Genomic DNA, 20,384 nt, shown 5'->3' on the forward strand with positions numbered 1-20,384 from the left:
CTCTCATTTATAATAATGCCCCATATAGTTAAATTGCCTGTGAATGTTTTTAGTTTGTTCTGTTTTACTAATATGTTTGCCTTTCAGCCTGAATGGATGTCATTAGACCATGAGGAGGATGTGTGAAAGTGATACAAGCTAAATGGGGATCATATCGAGGAGATGTGTGATATCCTGCTGACTACACTTGGAGTTGTTTTGTGGAATTTTAACCCTCTAATGTTTTTTATATTTATAGTGCAGCATAGTTTTCTATGTCTCCTGTTATGTATTACACTGCAGTCTCCTATGGTTGGGATTTTCCTTTTACCACGAAGCGTAATTGAACACTAAGGGTTAATAACTGCCCCCTGGAGCCATTAAATTAGCCACGATTCCGCCACGGACAAAATCACAGCGTTTTACAGTAACTGCCAAGTCGATGGGATTCTTGCGAATCTCATGCCCACTTTGTGGTAAAAACCGCAGTGCAGACACGCTGCGGTTTCCAAAACCGGCGCAGTTTCGGAAATTGCTGCATGTCAATTATATCTATATAATTGCCTAAGAGCCTTCTTGCCATTCTATGCTGTTTTTCCCTCCCTGCACGAATTGTTCTTAAAGATGTTACCTTAATAAAAGAAGTCTTTTATGAAGATGAGCCTCGGTGTGGGTGAGTGCCCTTCCAATTTTTCTATATTTTTTCAATTATATCTATGGAAATGTTGGCAGCTTCCCCGTAGATATAATTGTAACAGAAAGTCTGCGGAGGAAAACTCTGCAAACTTTCCGTTTAAGGGATGGCTCACACTTAGTTATTTGGTCCGGGTTTTGATGCGGAAAGCTGCGTCAGAATCCGGACGAAAATGCGCCTGTCGCGGCTTCTGACAGTCGCTTCTTTCCGCTCTGGACTAGGGCCAAATGATTGAGCCTAGTCCAGAGGGATTGTCTTGATGCGGACGCCGCAGCAGTTTTCGACGCGGAATCTGCGTCGATACGGCAGATCGCTTCTTTTTTTTTTTTTTTTTTTCCACGAGCTGTAAAATACCGCTTGCAGAAATGGAAATAACCGGCTCCCATTGAATTCAATGGGAGGCGGTTTTTTGACCCGGACTCCACATCAAAATCCAGACCAAATAACTACGTGTGAACTGGCCTTAAAGCAATGGGGGAAGAACTGTGATGCATTCCTGCTGCGTTTCTCAACCCCCCCCCCCCCCCCCCCAGCCTTGACCTTACTTTGGAAATCTCAGCATGTCAATTATACCTATGGAAACTCTGGTAGAAGCAGAAAGTCTGCAGAGGAAACCTTTGTGGACTTTGTGAAAAGCAGTGCGGGAAAAACTGCAATGTGTTACTGTATAGCTTTGGCCCACTACGTGGGACCTTAGTCTTAGGTCTCACTTTGCGGAAACACAGCTTTTTTTGTTGCAGATTTTGTTGTGTTTTTTTTTTAGCCAAAGCCATGAGTGGATTGAGCAGAAGATAGAAGTATATGAACTTTTTATAGATTTCCCATTCCTCTTGTAGCCATTCTTGGCTTTGGCTCCAAAATCTGCAACAAAAAATGCTGCGTTTCCGGAACATGGGGCCTTAGCCTTTAAAGTGGTATTCTGGCAGGTAAAATGTTTTTGTAGAGTCCTTAGTAGCTTCTCTATGGTGCAGTTATCTGGGAGAAAAAACCCATTTTAACAGCCTTTCCCTCTTATTCCAATAGGATTCAAGGATCCTTATGAGAGTAGTATGCTTAGTGTTACAAATGGCACCAAACATCGGATATATTTTGTAATCTTCAGAAATCACAGAATCCTTAAGTGTGGTGTTTTTAATAACCCTAATCTAAGGCTGAATCCTCACAATCCTGGATAGCTTCTGTGAGCCAGTATACTAGATATTGACTTAATATTGGAGTTTACTTCCCAGACTCTCTTATCATGACTAATATCTAGACTAGCTTATTGACATTCTTATACACGTGGAATATTAGTCAGTCATTATGTAATGAGGAGTTTCTTGAAATCACATCTAGTCTACTGTATCATTATTTTGGGAGTGGTGAGAATTAATAGGCACGTGAAAGAAAGGAAGGAAAAGTTACGAAATCCACACGTGGCATTAGTAATGTTCTATCTTGCCAGCCAGCAAATATGAACTCCACATTAACATAAATCCTCTGCTTTCGCCAATTATGCATGTGTTTGGTTTTTTTTTTGTTGTTGTTTTTCCCCAGTTGGGAAATGGGAATATGCTGCCACTGCTACACTCCTCTGTAATTGGCCCATCTGCCATGGAATATGGGATCGGGCATTTTTTTTTTTTTTTTTTTTTCCTTCTACAATTCTCAAGTGTATGGCAGCTTCATACGGGCTCTTGGGAGATGTTTAGTACATCTTTCTCTCTGCTGAGTAGGCCGAGGAGTTGCTGGAGATGCATACTAGGCTTCATCTGTGTTTACAGGGTTATTACCTAGTCCTCCAGGAGTACAATAGATCTCCTATTAAGTACTCCACCCTTTATAACATGCTGACTGTGCTGACCATATCCCAAGCTACCCTGTTTCCCCGAAAAATTTGAAAGCTGTCCGGCCGTGAGCGGCAGTGAGCGTTTTATGCTCTCCGCCGCAAAACCGGGTTTTTTAGTCCGGACACAGAGTCGGACATGCAGTACTCTGTGTCCAGATTTTAAAAAAAAAAACGGTTTCGCGGCGGAGAGCATAAAACGCTCACGGCCGGACCCGGTCTGTGCTTTCCATCTTCTTGCATGTAGAAGATGGAAAGCACAGAACGGAGTGCTGAACGCAGGTGTGAACCTAGCGTAAGCTGCTGGTTGTTCCAGTGCATGGTCTTGTTCCCTTGATGATCTAGAAAGATTATATATTGTAGATATATTAATCGGATGTAGACCCTTCAATTAGCTACATGTGCTACAGATGGATCAGTTCAGGTATCGGTTGCACAGACTTTGGGCAGGGTAATAGGAGGTGGCAAAGTGAGATCTGAGGCCAGATTCACATCTGCATTTGGGCTATTCCATTCCCATCTCCGCATTTTTTATTTATTGATTTATTTTTTTGTGCAGAATTACAGCTGGAACCACAGGGAACCCATTATTGTCTATGGGGTCTGTGGGTTTCCTTAGATAACCACTTTTTTTTATGCGGATTAGCTTTCTGTTCGGGGGTCCCCAAGCAGACTCCCTGAATGGAAACCTATGCACAGATGTGAAAAGGGACTGAGTAGCTCCATGGCTAATAACATTGTAGCAAAGCTGTATATAATAACATGATGGCACATACAGCCTTTTTAAAGGGGCTCTATCAGCAAAATCATGCTAATCGAGCCCCACATATGCGTGAATAGCCTTTAAAAAGGCTATTCAGGCACCGTAAATCTTATATTAACCCCCGGTCCCGTTTTTAAATAAAAGGATAAAAACCTATATGCAAAACTTACCTGAATGTGCGACGTCATCTTCGGGCACGCCTGCCTCTTCTGTCTTCTTGGAGTAATGCCCTCTTCTCCGTGTCTTCTTCCGGCTTCTTCTTGTGAAATCCCGCGCCTGCGTAGTAGCGCTTCCCTCCAAATCGCTACTGCACAGGCTCACTTGCCATTTCACTTAATGGCAGTTTGCGATTGTACTGTGTATGCGCAGTACTGTCGCGTACGTCTACGGGGACTGAACCTGCGCAGTAGCGATTCAGAGGGAAGCACTACTACGCAGGCGCGGGATTTCACGAGAAGAAGCCGGAAGAAGACACGGAGAAGAGGGTGTTACTCCAAGAAGACAGAAGAGGCAGGCGTGCCTGAAGATGACGTCGCACCGTGCATTCCCGCCCAGGGTGCACGTTCAGGTAAGTTTTGCATATAAGTTTTTATCCTTTTATTTAAAAACGGGACCGGGGGTTAATATAAGATTTACGGTGCCTGAATAGCCTTTTTAAAGGCTATTCACACATATGTGGGGCTCTATTAGCATGATTTTGCTGATAGAGCCCCTTTAAAGTTGTGGGGTTTTTTGTTTTTTTTCTTTTTCCTGAGTGAGTGACTACAGTTGTGGTTTTGGCATTTTTCCAACATCAGCTCCAGTTGGTTAAAAAAGCAAATATTGAATGACTTGTAGAGTATGTGTGTACAGCATGTTACTGCGCTTCAACAGAAAGAGTCCTAGGAACACTTCATAGAAAGGTTTCTTTAAAAAGCCCAACCTCAAAAAACCCATGTACTAACATCAGATATGAATGTAGGAGTGTGGCCTTGTGTAACCTGTCAGTAGCTTATTTACTGAGGTGTAAAAGATACTTCAGGTGTCATTTACCTAAGCAAGGATTATTTCTGGTGTGACAGACACGATGGACCTGTGACCTCTGTGCACACTGGACAATTGCTTTTTAGTTAAGTTCATTGAGGTTTATGGAAGAGTGCCAAGGTCAGTGTCCAGTGACAGGCAGTAGTTAAGCTTCATCTCCTATAGTGAAAGGTGGTCCCTGTGTTTTCCATGTATAGATATCTGCGAGACAACAAAGAGATTTCCTACATAGCTAAATATTAGTCACCAGTGTAAAAACTGCAGGATTTTAGAAATTTTAACTATGGAAATTACTGTATATAATCGAGTATAGGCAGAGTTTTTCAGCACACTTTTTGTGCTGAATAAGTCTGCCTCGGGTCATTACGGTAATGCAGCAATATTTATAGTTACAGACACCGGGACGGGTGCCGGGTCGCAGCATCGCCACTCTCATATTGATTATATAGCATCATTAATTCCATGATACATTGGTGAAGGGGTTTATATAATACAAGTACAATAAACTCATACTAGTAAGAAAGAGGACGCTTCACACAGGCATGCAATTGATAAGGGACGGCTCCTTTATTTTATTTTTTTTATTTATTTTTTTTTGCTTTATATGATGCATCCAGGTTTTAGAGGAGGAATATGGGGGGGGGGGGGGAAATATTTTGAACCAATTCATGTTCAACTTAAGAATAATGTCCCTCTGTGGCCCCTCCACACACCGTATAGTGCCCTATAGTGTCCTATATAGTTTTCTTCATGAATGTTCCAAAAATTTTGGTTATGAAAGAACCCGAAAATTCTTGGGTTTCACCACCCACAAACCATTATTACACTCTAGGGACTCTTCAGACCCCAAAGTATAATTATTGGGGGCCCAGACAAGGTGATTTATCATAATAAACAGTGTAACTTGCCTCTGCTGGGTTCTGGTGCCGATCTTCCAGCCTCCTCTGTTCAGAGATGCCTGACGTCATAGACCGCTGACTCAGGGGTCATGATGCATTATACCAATACCATTTTGCTGAAGACTCCAACATGACTGGTGAGGCCAAATCACAGGCCTCAGAGGTCTCTGACCACATACAGGGTTGTCTCTGTGAACAGAAGAGACTGGAGGTCCCGTAACGGAGGTGAATACCACTGTTAATTATGTTTAAACATCTCTCTTGGGCCGATCATTATACTCTGAGATCTGAAGAGACTCCACATTATAATAAGGGTTAATTGGTGGCGATCCAGCAATGGTGCAGGCTTGCGTCTTATAAAGTAGAGGTTCTGACAATCCCTCTGTGCTAGATATGGTACATTTCTTGTGTAGCTAGAGGCCAGGTAGGGCTAGTGACGACTTAGTGCTGAGTTATCGTCTGAAGTAATAAGCTACTTAAAATTCTTGTTGTAGTTTGTCAGTTCCCAAAACCATACACGCTGGCGACATCAACCGCCAGTCACTGAAATGCTTTTCAAATTCCTCCCTTGGAACTAAACCCATATTTATATGTTCCTCCTCCTTTGTAAGGTAGGGGGAGTTCTTTTACATGATGGGATTTGCAGCTTTAATAAAAACATCCTAACAGCGTGTGTCCATTGCACATTGTTTTTACAATCCCTATTTTACAGAAATCCTTCTTGCCGCTAATTTGTTCTGATCACATCCAATTGACACATATGAAACCAGTTCTATTCTAGCCATTTTGATAATGTTATACCATTCTCTGCATGGATGTGTTTGCATTGGTAGTCGGTTCACCTTAAAGGACCACTAGACATAGAAATGACTAAAGAACAATATAGTAGCCATCTGTTCCATCTTCAATGAGTTATTGACTTGAGGAGGCTGGAATTGGCAAGGGGGACAGAGTTTAAAGGGAGTCTGTCAGTAGTAAATTGGTATAAACCTAATCTCAGTACCTTTTATAGAGATGGTTCTACAGTTTCCAAATATACCTCTGTTTTTCAGTCCTGGAGCCTGATTTTGGTATAAATCTGGTTTAGTTCACAATAGCGTTCAGGGATTCAGTCACCCATTCCACTTAAAATAAACGGCGAGAAAAGCAAGACTCTTCTCTCGCTGAATTCAGGTGGAAACCAGGCAGACCCCTTTATAGTCTGAGGCCGCGGGTAACCCCTTTTTAAGCGGCTAGGATTTCTGTTTTTCAGAACAGAAACCCGAACACTATTGTGAACCTCGCAGCAGTTGTTTTCATATGCAAATGACGCCAAAAAGGGCTTTGACGGCCTTCGCTTACCTGAGCTAAGCTCCCCCACACTTATTTGTATATGAATAAAATGGCAAATTACATTTGGGATTTTCAGAAACTGTAGAATCTCCACTCCCAGGTATAAAGATGGCAGACGATCACAATCTGTTTGTTTTTTACTGCCGACAAAACACAGTAGGGATCTCCTGTTCTGGCCAGTTGTCTTGCAGCTTATCACAGGACAATGAGTGGGATGAGGGGAAAGGGCATGGCTGAGCTCCTAGGACATATAAAGAAATCTTCTGTGTGTATATATACTCAAAATGGAAATAAGATCATATGTCTCAGCTTTCATTGTTAGTGTATTACAAACGCTCTGCACAGTTCTAATGTGTTTATTGTCTTATTGCTTTGCAGGATAATTTTGCAGAAGGAGGGGCCTCGTTCCCTGTTCAGAGGTCTGGGCCCTAATTTAGTGGGTGTGGCTCCATCCAGGTACTGTCTATACATTTGTGTACTAGCCACAGCATTGCAAAGCTTTAAGAAATATCATTTGATGGTCTAAATTCCTTGTACTGTTTTTTTTTTTTTTTTGTATTGAAGAGCACAATGACCCTGTTAGTGTTAGCAGATCACAGCTGACCTTACTAGCAGAACTTTACTCTAAATACCCTTCTAAATATAGCCATAATATTCACACAAGTGAAGAATAATCTCATTGCAAATGTACACAGCTACAGGCAGAAGCTTCCTGAACACTGTTCAGTTTTCTATACGTACATAATGCAGGCATACAGTAAGAGCTATAGTTACTGGCTGTATTCATGCCAGCCTTTTTCAGGGGCATGTGAATGCCTGGCAGGTGTTTTATAGACTTCACAGATAGCCATGCAACCTTTCCTTAAAAGATAGTGTAGCCCATAAACACTACAGTTATATAGTCAAGCCAGTTAATAAATATAGCATTATATTACCATTGTCCTCCAGACCAAATTTTGTAGTAAATATTTAAAGCCCTACATATGCTGAAATTCTGCAGGTTTTAGTTGCAGCGTGTGGACGAGATACAATTTAAGAGGACCTTTCACCACCTCCAAGTCCAGATCTTTACATCATTTAGTAGATACTGCTCCACTGATTCGGGTGGATTTTTTTTCCTAGCCCCCACTGTTCCTGAGCAATCAGTAGTTTTAATTTTGGTGTCTGATATGTCATTTAGGTTCAGTACCGGCAAGAGGGCGGTGTCGGGCAGGAGTAGACAAGGGGTGTGATTCTGACATCACAGAGCTTAAATATCACATCAGGCACCAAAACTAACTGTGCTTGTTGCTCAGGAAAGAGAGAGAAAATTCTATCTGTATTGGAATCCATGAAGACTAGCTATTAACAAGATAATAAGAACTAGAAGTGGTGCAAGGTTCTTTAAATCTCATGCACTATGCTGCTTATGTAGATCACAACAATATGGTTGCTGGCAAGCTAACCGCAGGGATTATTACACATATGTCCCTTGCATATAACTACATGCACAAAATCGTGTACCCCGTGCAAGTCTATAAAAATTGAACATGTTTCACCTACAATGGCCTCCTGCCCAAGTACTGAGATTCTTGGGCAACTCCTTTTTATAATATTAATTTACTGTTATGACTCAAACATACCAAGTTTAGTTGGGTTTATATATATATATATATATATATATATATATATATATATATATAATTTTTTTTTTTTTTTATTCAAAATTGCTCATTATTGCTGTTTCATAATTGTTATGGTGCACCCTGCTGTTCATGTGAGTCCTTCTAAGAATGTCCACCAAATAAATTCAGTGCTAGAGAGAGAGAAAACTTTCCATTGCACCTTTCTCACTGGCTAGTCAATACTATGACCAGAATTGCTGTGACACCTGTATACAAGAGGTGGGCTGACCGGCAGCACACTGGGCATATTAGGTGGACACCCTGACAGCACCAACATATTATATGTCAGCACTTTACAGAGATCGTCATAACAAGTATGTAACAACAATATCTACACACAGGAGTATTGAACAATTTCCACAGAAAACTGTTGCATTTTGTGTGATCTGAGTGAATGTTTTTTCATGGGACAGCCTTAAATTTATCAGATTATGTCCAGTTTTGTCTTTTTCTGTAGTTAATGGAGATAACCTCTTTAGCTTTAGTCTGCATTGAAAGCAAGGCTATGCTTCGTACAATCTGAGTTGGATTTGGTTCTTGCATACTGACAGAACGCTGGAGGTATACAGGGTAGAAAATAATTATGGATGCACCCAGGGTCTCTGGGTCTCACTCCCGTGAGCTTTTATCTCTGTGGTCATTTGAAGGCTATGGTGTATTCCGTGAAGATCCAGGATGTGGGGCACCTGAAACTGTATTACTGTCATTGCTCCATGTCGCAAACGTGTATAACTCGATAATGAATAAAGCTACGTTAAAAAGGAGCACACCATTTCTTTTCTTGTGCAATTCTCCATGTGTTTGATGTCACATGACCCCCTTCCCATTGAAAAAAGTAAAGTTGAATCCAAAAAGGCGGCATTGCAGGTGGCCGCCATGGGCATCACCCAGCCTCAAATGTTTCCCCCCCTCCCATGTACTAATATGCTTTTAAATGGTAAGGTGATATCAGCAACCACTTCCATTTATTTGGGTGTATCCATACTTTTGGCCCACCCTGTAGATCACTTCAGCATTTTGTAGAGTAAACCTGAAATCTCAAGGAAACCTTTTATCCACTGGTTCCTTAGTGATGGTCATGACAGATGACCCTTTGCCATCTGCTTTGCTCTAGCCTCACAGTCAGGTTCCCAGTGTCTTCCTTCTTGTTGCTTAGCAGGTCCTTTCTCTACAGAGATGACAAGCCTGGAGCTGTGACATGATGCTCTGCTTTATGTTTCTGCAGGGCCATCTATTTTGCAGCTTACTCTACCTGCAAGGAAAGGCTGAACAATGTGTTTGTGGCAGATTCCACACAGGTGCACATGGTCTCTGCGGGGGCCGCAGGTATGTATCCCTAGTTGTGAATGATAGATATTAATGGGTATAGGCATATATACTGCTAGCAATAGTAGAAAAGGATAGTTTGACCTTCCTCAAATCATAGCTTGTTATGCTCCTAAGTAGAGTGTATATGTTGTAATACTGATTCTTTCTTTTATGTTTCCCTCTATGAAGCTCTCTATACAGTCACTGCTACTTTCTTCCACCTTTTTTTTTTTTTTTTTTTTTTAGATATTATAAAGTTATCTTTGCCCCCTTTTAGTTCTGTGAATCATCCTTGAAAAACGTCCTTTATAGTTTAAGCTTCCACTCGCAGGTTTCTGGTCACAGCCCCTCTTATTGGTTTGGTCTGAGCTGGCCATTTATTACCCACAGACATTAGGATGTGAGATAAAAGCTATTTTTGGCTTCTTCGTCTGTTAAGGTCATCCTAAAACTAATATTTCCTATTCTTATAATGGAGTTATCTGTCACGTACTAAATCTGACAGTTTTACACGAGTCGGATGCGATTGGTCGGCCATTTACACACACCCGTAGGTTTGCTTGCTATCTTTTCAGATGTGTAGAAATGATCAAAAATAATCAAATACCAAAAAGTGTTCTAAAAAGTTTCTTTCACCTTTCCTGTTTCCAAATGTCAGCACTTATTATATATTTGTCACACCGAATGATTTTTGATCCTAAAATGAATGTTATATTCGATTAAGGGAGCTTAAGTTGCATTTGAGAAATGCTTGTTCTGCAGAAGTCTATAAGACGTCTTTACTTGAACATGCCTGTGCCAGGAGAGCCGATTAAGGCCAAAGGGGCTGAGGGTTCAGCCGAGCACTTCTACTCTTTCTTTTCAGATATTGGTTAGGATTGAGGTATCCAGACCAATTAATGATATATAGTAGAGCCAACCTAAAGCTGAAAATCCTATATGCAGTTATACTTTTAGACTTTTAGCTGTTGTATATTTATAGCATCTTTAATATGTCCTGTGCTATAATTGCTATATCCTTTGTCCTTCTATCGTCTAATAACTGTGCACATGCACTTTATCTGTAATATGCTCCCCCCCCCCCCTCCTCAACTCAGTTACTCCCATTCTATAATACAAACCATATTGTCAGGTCATCCCTCACAATATCTCCTGTTAGTCAGTCAATCCCAATAGCCTTCCATCTTGCTCTTAAAGTAGACGTTCAGTCTTGATGAGAGATCTCATAAGATAATTTGCCTAAAGTTTTCCTAGAAATGCAGTAAAGCCACTCATGTGATCCTAAATTTAATATATCTGTTAGCATGTCCATCCAGTGTGGTGGGATCTGCTCAAAATTCCACAGAAGTAATCTAAATACTATGTCCAAGGGTTGTGTGGGACTAAACATAGATTCCTGACATCAGTCACAAATTTGTGGGCTATCCTTTGCATAAAGTATCTGCTTAGTTCCACCCAAGCCTTATATGGGGTAAGTATTTCATGGAACTATAGAGATCTTAATCTTTTAGTAAATACTTGCATTCCCTTATGAGATGACAATATCAGATCATCTTTTCTCACAACTGTGATGCACCATCCCTCTGTTATCTTTCCAATAAACTTGTTACCATTTTTTTTTAATTCAATTTATACATGCAGTGCCAGTCACGAAAACGATATAGGAACACAAATGGAATTTAAGTAGTAATCAAGAGTATTTATATTTTATACTCTTAAAAGTAGCACCGTTTTTGTTTTTTGATAGTTCTGCAGTCTTTTGGCATTCACTTTCAACTTCATGAGGTAGTCACCTGGAATGGTTTCCAACAATAGGGAATGAGTTCATGGGTGCTTAGCACTTGTTGGCTGCTTTGCCTTCACTTTGCTGTCCAGCTCATCCCAAACCATTTGTTTACATTAGGTCAGTTAATTTTGGAGTCTGTGTCATCTAACAAAGCACTTCATCTCTCTCCTTGGTCAAATAGTCCTAACCTAGCGTAGAGTTATGGTTGGGGTCACTGTCCTGCTAAAATAAAAAAAATGAGGGTCCCACTTACGCACACTAGAAAAGATGGCATATTACTGCAGAATATTGTGGTAGCCATGCTGGTCAAGTTTGCCTAGTTTCACCAGCAAAGCACTTCAACACCACCTCCATGCTTAATGGTAAGAACCAAACCTGTAGAAACCATCCACTGTCTTTTTCTGCCTCTTACAAAGACGTGATTGGAACCAAAAATCTCAAACGTTTTGGAACTCCTTTCCTTTGATGTCTACTCTTCTAATGTCCATTTCTTGTATTTTTTTTGGCCTAAGCAATTATCCTCTTGTTCCTCAGTAGTTTCTTTGCAATACTTCAGCCATAAAAGCCTTCTCGCTTCTCTTCTGAAAAGTTTATTTATTTATTTTATTTTTTCTTATTTGGGTGGTTCTTGCCATAATGTGTTTGAGAACAGTAGCTGAATAGGGCTAAACTCTATAGAACAGTGTACCAATTCTGACTCTTCACATCACCACCCCGTATGGCCCCTCCACCTGACCCATCTATCAAAGTTAACGGAACCACACTAACCCCTTTCCTATGGGCCTGTTACCTTGGGATAACACTGGACCCTGACCTATCCTTTAAGTCACACGTTCAAACCCTCAACACCTCCTGCCACCTCCAATTCAAGAACATCCATCGAATCCGCTCCTTCCTCACCCCTGAAACTAAGATGCTCATCCAGGCCCTCATAATCTCCCGCTTAGACTACTGCAACACCCTTCTCCATGGACTCCCAATCTACCCCCCCACCCCACCACCCGATCTTCATCAGCTGCTCCCCTCTGCCAGTCCCTCCACTGGTTACCCATAGTCCAGTGAATTGAGTTCAAGCTACTAACATTAACATACAAACAATCCACAACCTGTCCCCTCCATATATCTCTGAACTAATCTCCCGCTACCTGCCCACACGTGACCTCAGATCCGCCAATGACCTCCTACTCCGCTCTGCTCTCATCCGTTCCTCACACAACCGTCTCCAAGATTTCTCCCGTGCATCCCCCATACTCTGGAACTCCTTACCAAGACACATAAGACTGTCCCCCACAATCACAGGCTTCAAGAAGGCCCTGAAGTCTCACCTATTCAGGATGGCCTACAACCTTCAATAACACTATCACCGCACTGCCATCTGTACAGTCTCCCCCCTCTCCTTCTGTCTCTACCCCCTTCCCTCATAGATTGCAAGCCCTGTGCCAGTCGGTCATTGTTAGTATCATATCTACTTGTATATTTTGTGTACTGTATGTAACCCCCAAATGTGAAGCACCATGGAATTAATGGTGCTATAAAAATAAATAATAATAAATAAATCACATCTGATGACCTCAAGGCACATTATGATGGAAATAAATGTCACAAAATAATACCTGTTACCTAGAACCATTCCAGATGACTACTTCATGATCTTGACTGGGTTTGTACGTGTCCTTCATAGTTTCCATTCCATTAATAGGATTCTACAATGTAGGAAAAATAAAATAAACCTTTGACTAGTACAGTACATACCTAGTTTTATAAAAAGGCGCTCAAGGTCATTTCATGGGGAATAAAAGCATTTACTAAACCAGACAGAGAGGTGACTGATCATCTTTAATAAATATTATTATACATTTTTGTAGCAACCTTTAAGGATATTTATTCATATAAATATTGAATGTTGTGACATTAAATGTTTTCTTTCATTAAAATGTACAGTTCAAACAATACATGCAAATGTCAAGCTGATGTGATACAGAAGTGCTTATTGATCCTCCCCTGAATGATTTCCCTGTTCATGTCTTTTTTTTTTTTTTTTTTTTTTTTTTTTGTGTGTGTGTATATATATATATATATATATATTTTTTATTTTAAGTTCTTGCTCTCTTTATATATCCCTCTTATTTTCAGTCTCTATTTTTTTTCCCACTTTGCAGTACTTTATTTTTTTTTTTTTCCCTTTTCTATAAGTCTATACATTTTATTTTGTGAAATCCTTTCCGTGGGTTTCATTGGTACGCAATGTTGTGGACCACTGCTTGTTGTTGCGATACAGAAAAGCCTGTGTCTATTTTAGGCGTTTACTGTACATTTCCACTGTGAAAGGCGCGAGATTGTGTCATCTCATGCTCGCCTCCTGCAGGTCTCGTCCTGCGGAAATATGGACTAAGTTAACCCTCGTGAGTACTTGACCCAGCTTCTCTCTGCAGCCAAAAGCGTAAGAACAGCACATTGGATTTGTAATTGCCTTTTTATGGGGAACAAACAAAGAGCATTGAGAAATGTTAGGGCATACAGATGATAATTTTGTGTATCGATACAAAAGTATGAACCTTGTGAAAGTTATATTGTGTTGTTGAGGTGTGTGTGTGTGTGTGTGTGTGTGTGTGTGTGTGTGTGTGTGTGTGTGTGTGTGTGTGTGTGTGGCATAGTCATCAACTCATAGTATTGTACAGACTGTTCCTCTAGCAAGTCGTATTGATGTATTCATTGAGGTGTGATATATCTCTATTACACTGACATGAATTGTCCTTATTAGATTTGTTTTTGTGTTAAACCATTCACTAATTTAACAAGCCATATGTTTTGTGCCCATGAATAGATGTCCAGTTCTGATGCTTTGTTAAATCTGCACCTATTATGGCCCCAACCATATGAGGCCATCTGGACCAGAGAACCCAAACCATACACTGTCAGGAGAGTTCACTCTCTGCATTATGGTCATCATTGATGATGATGCTGGGAATCCCTGCCTGCCTATGGCTGAGTTCACACAGGTTTTTTTCGACCGGAATTTGACGCGTAGGTCATCTCAGATTCCAGTCCAAAAAATGGGTAGCCGCAACTGGATACCGGTGCAGTGCATCGGCATCCAGTTGTGGCACTCTGCTCTGGATTAGGTCCAAATGAATGTGCCTAGTCAGGAGGAGGGAGTATCTTCAGTTGCATGCCGCGAGGCGACTCCGCTGAAGAATGAGCATGTCGCTTCTTTTTTTCCCAGAGCTGGAACAAACCGCTCCCGGAAAAAAGAACTGACCGACTCCCATTGATTTCAATGTGAGCTGGGTTTTTTTGGTCAGGCTATGGTCTATTCATATGGGGTACATAGGACCTTCATCCTCATGACTTGTAGGGGACTGAGTGGTGGTTCCCTGGCTATCAGACACTTGTCATCAATCTTATGGATAGAGGATAAGGTGCCTGCATTGGAAAACCCAGTTTAAGAATGAGGCCGCATAGTAAAGATTTTGTTTTTGTTTCACGTTTTGCTGCAGTTTTTGAACTAAAGCCAAGAGTAGGGGATGGGGATTATAAAGGAAGGACTTGTACCTCTCCCTTCTGCCTAATCTGCTCCTAGCTTTGGTGTAAAGGGATTCTATCATTAAAAAAGCACAATTTATACTAAAAGCACATAGATGAACAGCCTTTATAAAGGATATTCCTATTACCCTTGAAGGTCCGCGCCACTGTTTTGGAATATTTCTTTATTCTTCATTGTGCTCAAAAAGCTCAGGGGCATTCCCCCAGTGCTATGAGCACAGCATTGTCATCTGTTCCAGCGCCGCCTTTCTTGTGCTCAGTTAGCCATTCTCCTCCTCCTCTTAAACGAGAACACCACAAAATGGCGCAGTCCGCTCTTCTGTTGGCCATTTTTTTGGTGGCCTCCTGTAAGAGGAGGAGAATGGCCGACAGAGCAGAAGAAAGGTGGTACTGGAATGGATGACAACGCTGTGCTCAGAACATCGGGGGAATGCCCCCTGTGCTTTTTGAGCACAATGAAGAATAAAGAAATATTAAAAAAACAGTGGCGCGGACCTGCAAGATAATGGTAAGAAATGAATAGCCTTTATAAAAGGATACTCCTATGGGCTTTTAGTTTAAAGGGATTCTATCCTTAAAAACATGTTTTAAAATGCAACAAAATCTCCACCAACAAACCAAGCTATTCTGCAGTGTTTGGCCTCAGTCTTGGAGACTTAGGTCTGGCTTGATGAAATGACTAAAAAGCAAATGTCCCGCAGTTCCTTCTAATAACTTACAAACCGAGTTGGATTGTTTGCAGGAATGCAAAATCTTTCCGTTGTTTTGCAACCCTTTCATCCACTGCCAGATATTGCAGACACAATTCAATAAATGTACCGGACAAGAGTATAGAAATACATTGTATTCCCTGTAATCGTTTCAGTGGGCATAAAGCATAGACCAGATTCTTTACTACTAAAAAGTAGTAATCTTTATAATAGGTTTTTGGATCTCCTGTGTGTTAACAAATTGAAGTACACTACAGCCCGAAAAGACTGATAACCAAAATACATTGTATCCAGTAACACAATGAATGTAGAGACTCATATATAGACTTTACAATTGTAACTATACAGATACCACGTTATATCTGCCTATCAGTTTGTCTGCAAATAAAACGCTGGCCAGCGTGAGTTTGTAATGACGGTCGGGCACAGTGGCATTTGTAGTCTGCTTGCCAAATTGTGAGATTATTGAGATAATATTTGTGTATTCTGGGCACAGTCCCATTGGAAACTGGGCCAAAATCACAAATGTATTATCTTGTCCCAGCAGTACAGGGCAAACTCATTGTGTAACATTCAGTGTGGACAACGTAGTAAAACAAACATGAGGGCTGCTGTTATAATCTCATACATGTGAACTGTGGTCCGTTGATTGATCAGTTTTTGGTCCAGTTGATCAATGGAAATTTGACCTCAGTATACATTGTATTTAATGGTAGCCTTATTATGTAGCATTGACCCTTGCACAATGGCAATAGAGCACAGAGAGTGACCTCTATTGGCCGTGTCATGGCTGCCAAAAGTGGTTATCTTTGTAAGTATCTGCATATTTCAGTGGTCTTCCATTGCACCTTGACAATATACCAAGATACCGTGGTGTGGGTAGAACATCCTCATGGGCCAAATCATTTGGTTTGCAGCCTGTCTTCATGTGTGAATGGTGGTGGATATGTCGGGATGTATGAACACACCATGGTCTTCCTCTTTCTCCGTCACTCTGGCACTGCATGACAAGCACTTTATTTCTTTGTAGATCTGGACATTGCATTGTTATGGCCACATCCTTGAAAAATAACCACATACAAGTCATCTTCTTTCACATTTTATTCTGTTGTATCTTTCTTAATGCTGTACTGGAGACACAGAGCATGTGTGCTATATCATGGGGCAGCGGTAGCGCTTAGAGGGTGGATTGCTAGACTGGTGACAGGGCGTATTCTTTACTGTCCACTCCTTATCTTTTAATATATGTGTGTCCTTAGGATATCTGCTTTGCTACCGTGGAATCCTTTAACAATTTAATACTTATTACTCCTAAAACCCCCTTCTGATATAATACAGTTCAAGAACTTTAATATGAGGGCAATATAATGTCCTTTCTGGTGTGTTTCCCAACACGTTATGGGTCTTAATCCTTTGCTTGGGTCCAAAGAAACCTCATTTTGAAGATTTAAGGGGGTGTCCGCAGTGGCTCTCTGGGTCCCTAGGATAGTGCCTCTAATCCTTTCCTCCTATAAGGCAGTGTTATATTGTGGTGCCTGGCAGGAAGGAGCATGGATATCTTCTAGTATCCTACAGTTAGGATTTCTGGGCTCAGGTAAAGATTTATAGGGGTTGTCCAGCCAAGAAACAAGTTTGTCAACACAGCTCAAAGTAGATTTATTAATAATAATAATAATTCCTACCTTACCAGTCCCCTGCGACTCCCATTCTGACTTTCCAGTTCCTTGCTGGTCTCTGTACTTCATGTTCCAGCAATGACATCCCAATACCAATATGTGCCCATTGCAGGCCACAGCGGAGACCCCATTTTGGCCAGTAATTGGTTGCATTAGTCACATGTTGATCAATAGGGGACAATGGAAACGATGAATCGGGGGTGGCGGGGATCAGTAAGGTAACTACGACTGTGTTTTATCTTTCTTACACCATTCTTGGCTATTTTCACAATTTCTTTCTTTGCTTGACAAGTTCTTTTTCCAGACTTCTTATATTGCCTTTGAAAGTTCTTGAAATAACTTTAGATTTCCCAGTTGAAGCAATGGTTTTCTGCCTGGAGGCATATACAGTTGTAGAGCATTGTTTTTCTACTTTGTTCCAATTTTTTTAGAAATAATGCTATGTAGTATATTTGACTCTGGCTTTTGCAGTCGGGTGGTGGGTCTTTAATAGAAGGTTGGCAGTAGTAAGTAGACTTAGTGTAACATTGAGAACCATGCACCCCCTAGCTATAAACCTGCAGTAGATGATCCTTGTCCTCTGAAGCTCTGTAGAATCTCTTTCACGTCATTAATGCATGTTGTGGTCACTGACCGACTGCCTGTTTTTTGGTTTGATCTGGAATAATGATTTAGTGTCATTTATTTAGGCTTTACTGCTATCACAGCCACCAATCCCATCTGGCTAGTAAAAACTCGGCTACAGCTGGATGCAAGGTAAGATTAGTTGCTTGGCTACAAATGTCACCTGCTAGATGTCTATTAAACTCTCCGGAGCCTTGGCACTGACACTGGAAGCTTCAATTAAAACTTTATCAATGTTTGGCACGGTGTCCAATATCCATGGAAACGGAAATTACCCAAGGTTGAAGGGTTGACCTGTCCCTAGATTTGCTTGCATTTGACACCTTGCATTTCCTCCATAGAAGCTGTATCCGAACATGTGCCTGGAAAATGCTGCATGTAAATTTAAGGCTCCGTTGTCACGGAGTAACGCGCTGCTCATTTAGGCGCGTAACGCATTGAAATGGGATCTGTTTTGAAGCGCTGCGCTCTAACACGTGTCTAAATGAGCGGCGCCTTACTCCAGGAGAATGGAGCCTGGGCATGCTGCTGGCTTCAAAGGGATAAAAGTACAAAAACAAATTAAAAATTGCTTTAAAAAAAAAAAAAAAAAAAATAAGGGTTTTTTTTTTCTATGAAAAAACCCCACCATATTCAGGACATGCACTGTGTATGTAAGGTCGTTCATAATTTTGAATTGAATAACCTATAACAAATTTAGAATTTTTTCTTTTTTTTTTTTTCTTTTACTGCATTTGTGAAAAAAAAAAAAAAAAAAAGCCATAGTCAGGTGTTACCGTATATATTATTCAATAAGATATTCTTACATACAGGGTTTTAGTTGTGTGTGTTGTCGGGCCTTTGGAACCTATGAGTCAGCCATTGTCTTCAGTGAAGCTTAATGCTGAGTTCTCACCGAGTTTTTTTTGGTCAGGAATCTTCCTCAAAATCAGCCTCGATTCCTTAGCAAAAAACTTGGTGTGAACTAAGCCAAAACTTTCCCATCTGGGAGCAGCACGTTATAGAGCAGGGTTAAATGGACTAGATCTGTCCATAGATTCTAGTGGCATTTACAACACTTTTGGCGTAAATGTTCATGAGTATGGTGCAGTCCATAGCTCCGCACGTGCCACACCTTGGCCTCTGAGATAGTGATAGGGCCGGCACAAAAACGCTACATGCGATTAGTTTGGTCGCATGTGCCACTTAAATAGTCTCAAATCACTTATTTGCAACTAGTTTACACCACTTGTCTGCTGAAGGGTCCAACATGGCAGGTTCTCTTTAATTTGGCGTTCAAAACACCTGTTTTAATAAATATGCCCCATTGTTTTATTCAGCTGCCTTATTTTTTATTTTATTTTTTTCTTTTCAGAAACCGCGGTGAAAGACGGATGAGCGCTTTTGATTGTATTCGCAAAGTATACAGAACAGATGGCTTGAAGGGTTTTTACAGGGGCATGTCAGCCTCATATGCCGGCATCTCTGAAACTGTTATCCACTTTGTTATTTACGAAAGTATTAAACGCAAATTGCTGGAACATAAGATTGCCTCAAGCATTGACGATGACGAGGAGTCTACGAAAGAAGCTTCTGACTTTGCTGGACTCATGTTAGCAGCTGCAACTTCCAAGACATGTGCCACCTCCATAGCATACCCTCATGGTAAGCAAATATGTGCAATGTAATCTGCTGCTTCATTTTGTATTTCTCCTATGGACTTCAGTACAGTATCTTGTCTGGCTAAATACTGCCTCTCTGTGGCCATCATTGGTTTTAGGTTCAAATTCTGCTCCTTGTTCAGAGTAATAACAAATTGAGAAATACTTAAATAAAATGTCATTATTAATAATATTACTACCATCTTGGACATAAATACATAAATTGAGTAACCACAACGGTGTATAAACCAAATAGAAATAAGGTACAAACCTTAAAAACCCGACTCGTTTCTCATTGGTTGTTTTCATAGTTCCTCAGGGAATTTTTTTGATGGATAAATGTTCTAAAGGAATAGTTGGGTTTTATTGTTTTTGAGGCCCAACCTACGATAACACTTCCACAATCAGACAGATAAATAGATATAGGTCAGGTGTAAAAATAAAATGTCACCATTTGTATAACATATGATTTAAATGGGTTTTCTGGGAAAAATTTTAGACATTTATACCATTTATTTGTTTACTAGCATTACCTGCAACTTCGCCCGCGGCACCCTCACCCCCAGCTTTCCCGATCTGTGCCCTGGGTGAAGATTTATCGGTACCTGTACCGTAGCTCTTCACAGTCAGAAGGGTGTTTCTGACACTGTCAGGAACATCCTTCTCCACAGCAGTGCCTATAGTACTGTGAGCGGGGCGGAACACCCCCTCCCTCTGCTCACAGTACTCGTCCATAGACGAGTATTATCAGGAGGGGAGAGGGAGTTCCGCCCTGCTCACAGTACAGTGCTATAGGCCTTCTGACTGTGAAGAGCTACGGTACTGGTACTGATAACTCTTCACCCAGGGCACGGATTGGGAAAGCCGACAGTGCGCTGCATTCAGCGCACTGTCGACTTTCCTGCGGTATATAACTCC

At 41.0% G+C, this 20,384-nt stretch overlaps 1 protein-coding gene across 1 annotated transcript in view; it reads left to right on the top strand.

Moving 5' to 3' along the window:
• The window catches only part of SLC25A36 (solute carrier family 25 member 36), a 43,089-nt gene that overhangs the window by 16,752 nt on the left and 5,953 nt on the right, over positions 1-20,384 (top strand). Inside the window, exons 3-6 of the mRNA XM_075268874.1 lie at positions 6,894-6,971; positions 9,405-9,505; positions 17,892-17,958; positions 19,181-19,470. Coding sequence (XP_075124975.1) covers positions 6,894-6,971; positions 9,405-9,505; positions 17,892-17,958; positions 19,181-19,470 — 536 coding nt within the window. The remainder of the gene's footprint in view (positions 1-6,893; positions 6,972-9,404; positions 9,506-17,891; positions 17,959-19,180; positions 19,471-20,384) is intronic.

Source organism: Leptodactylus fuscus, chromosome 3, assembly GCF_031893055.1.
Source record: "Leptodactylus fuscus isolate aLepFus1 chromosome 3, aLepFus1.hap2, whole genome shotgun sequence".
NCBI lineage: Eukaryota > Metazoa > Chordata > Amphibia > Anura > Leptodactylidae > Leptodactylus > Leptodactylus fuscus.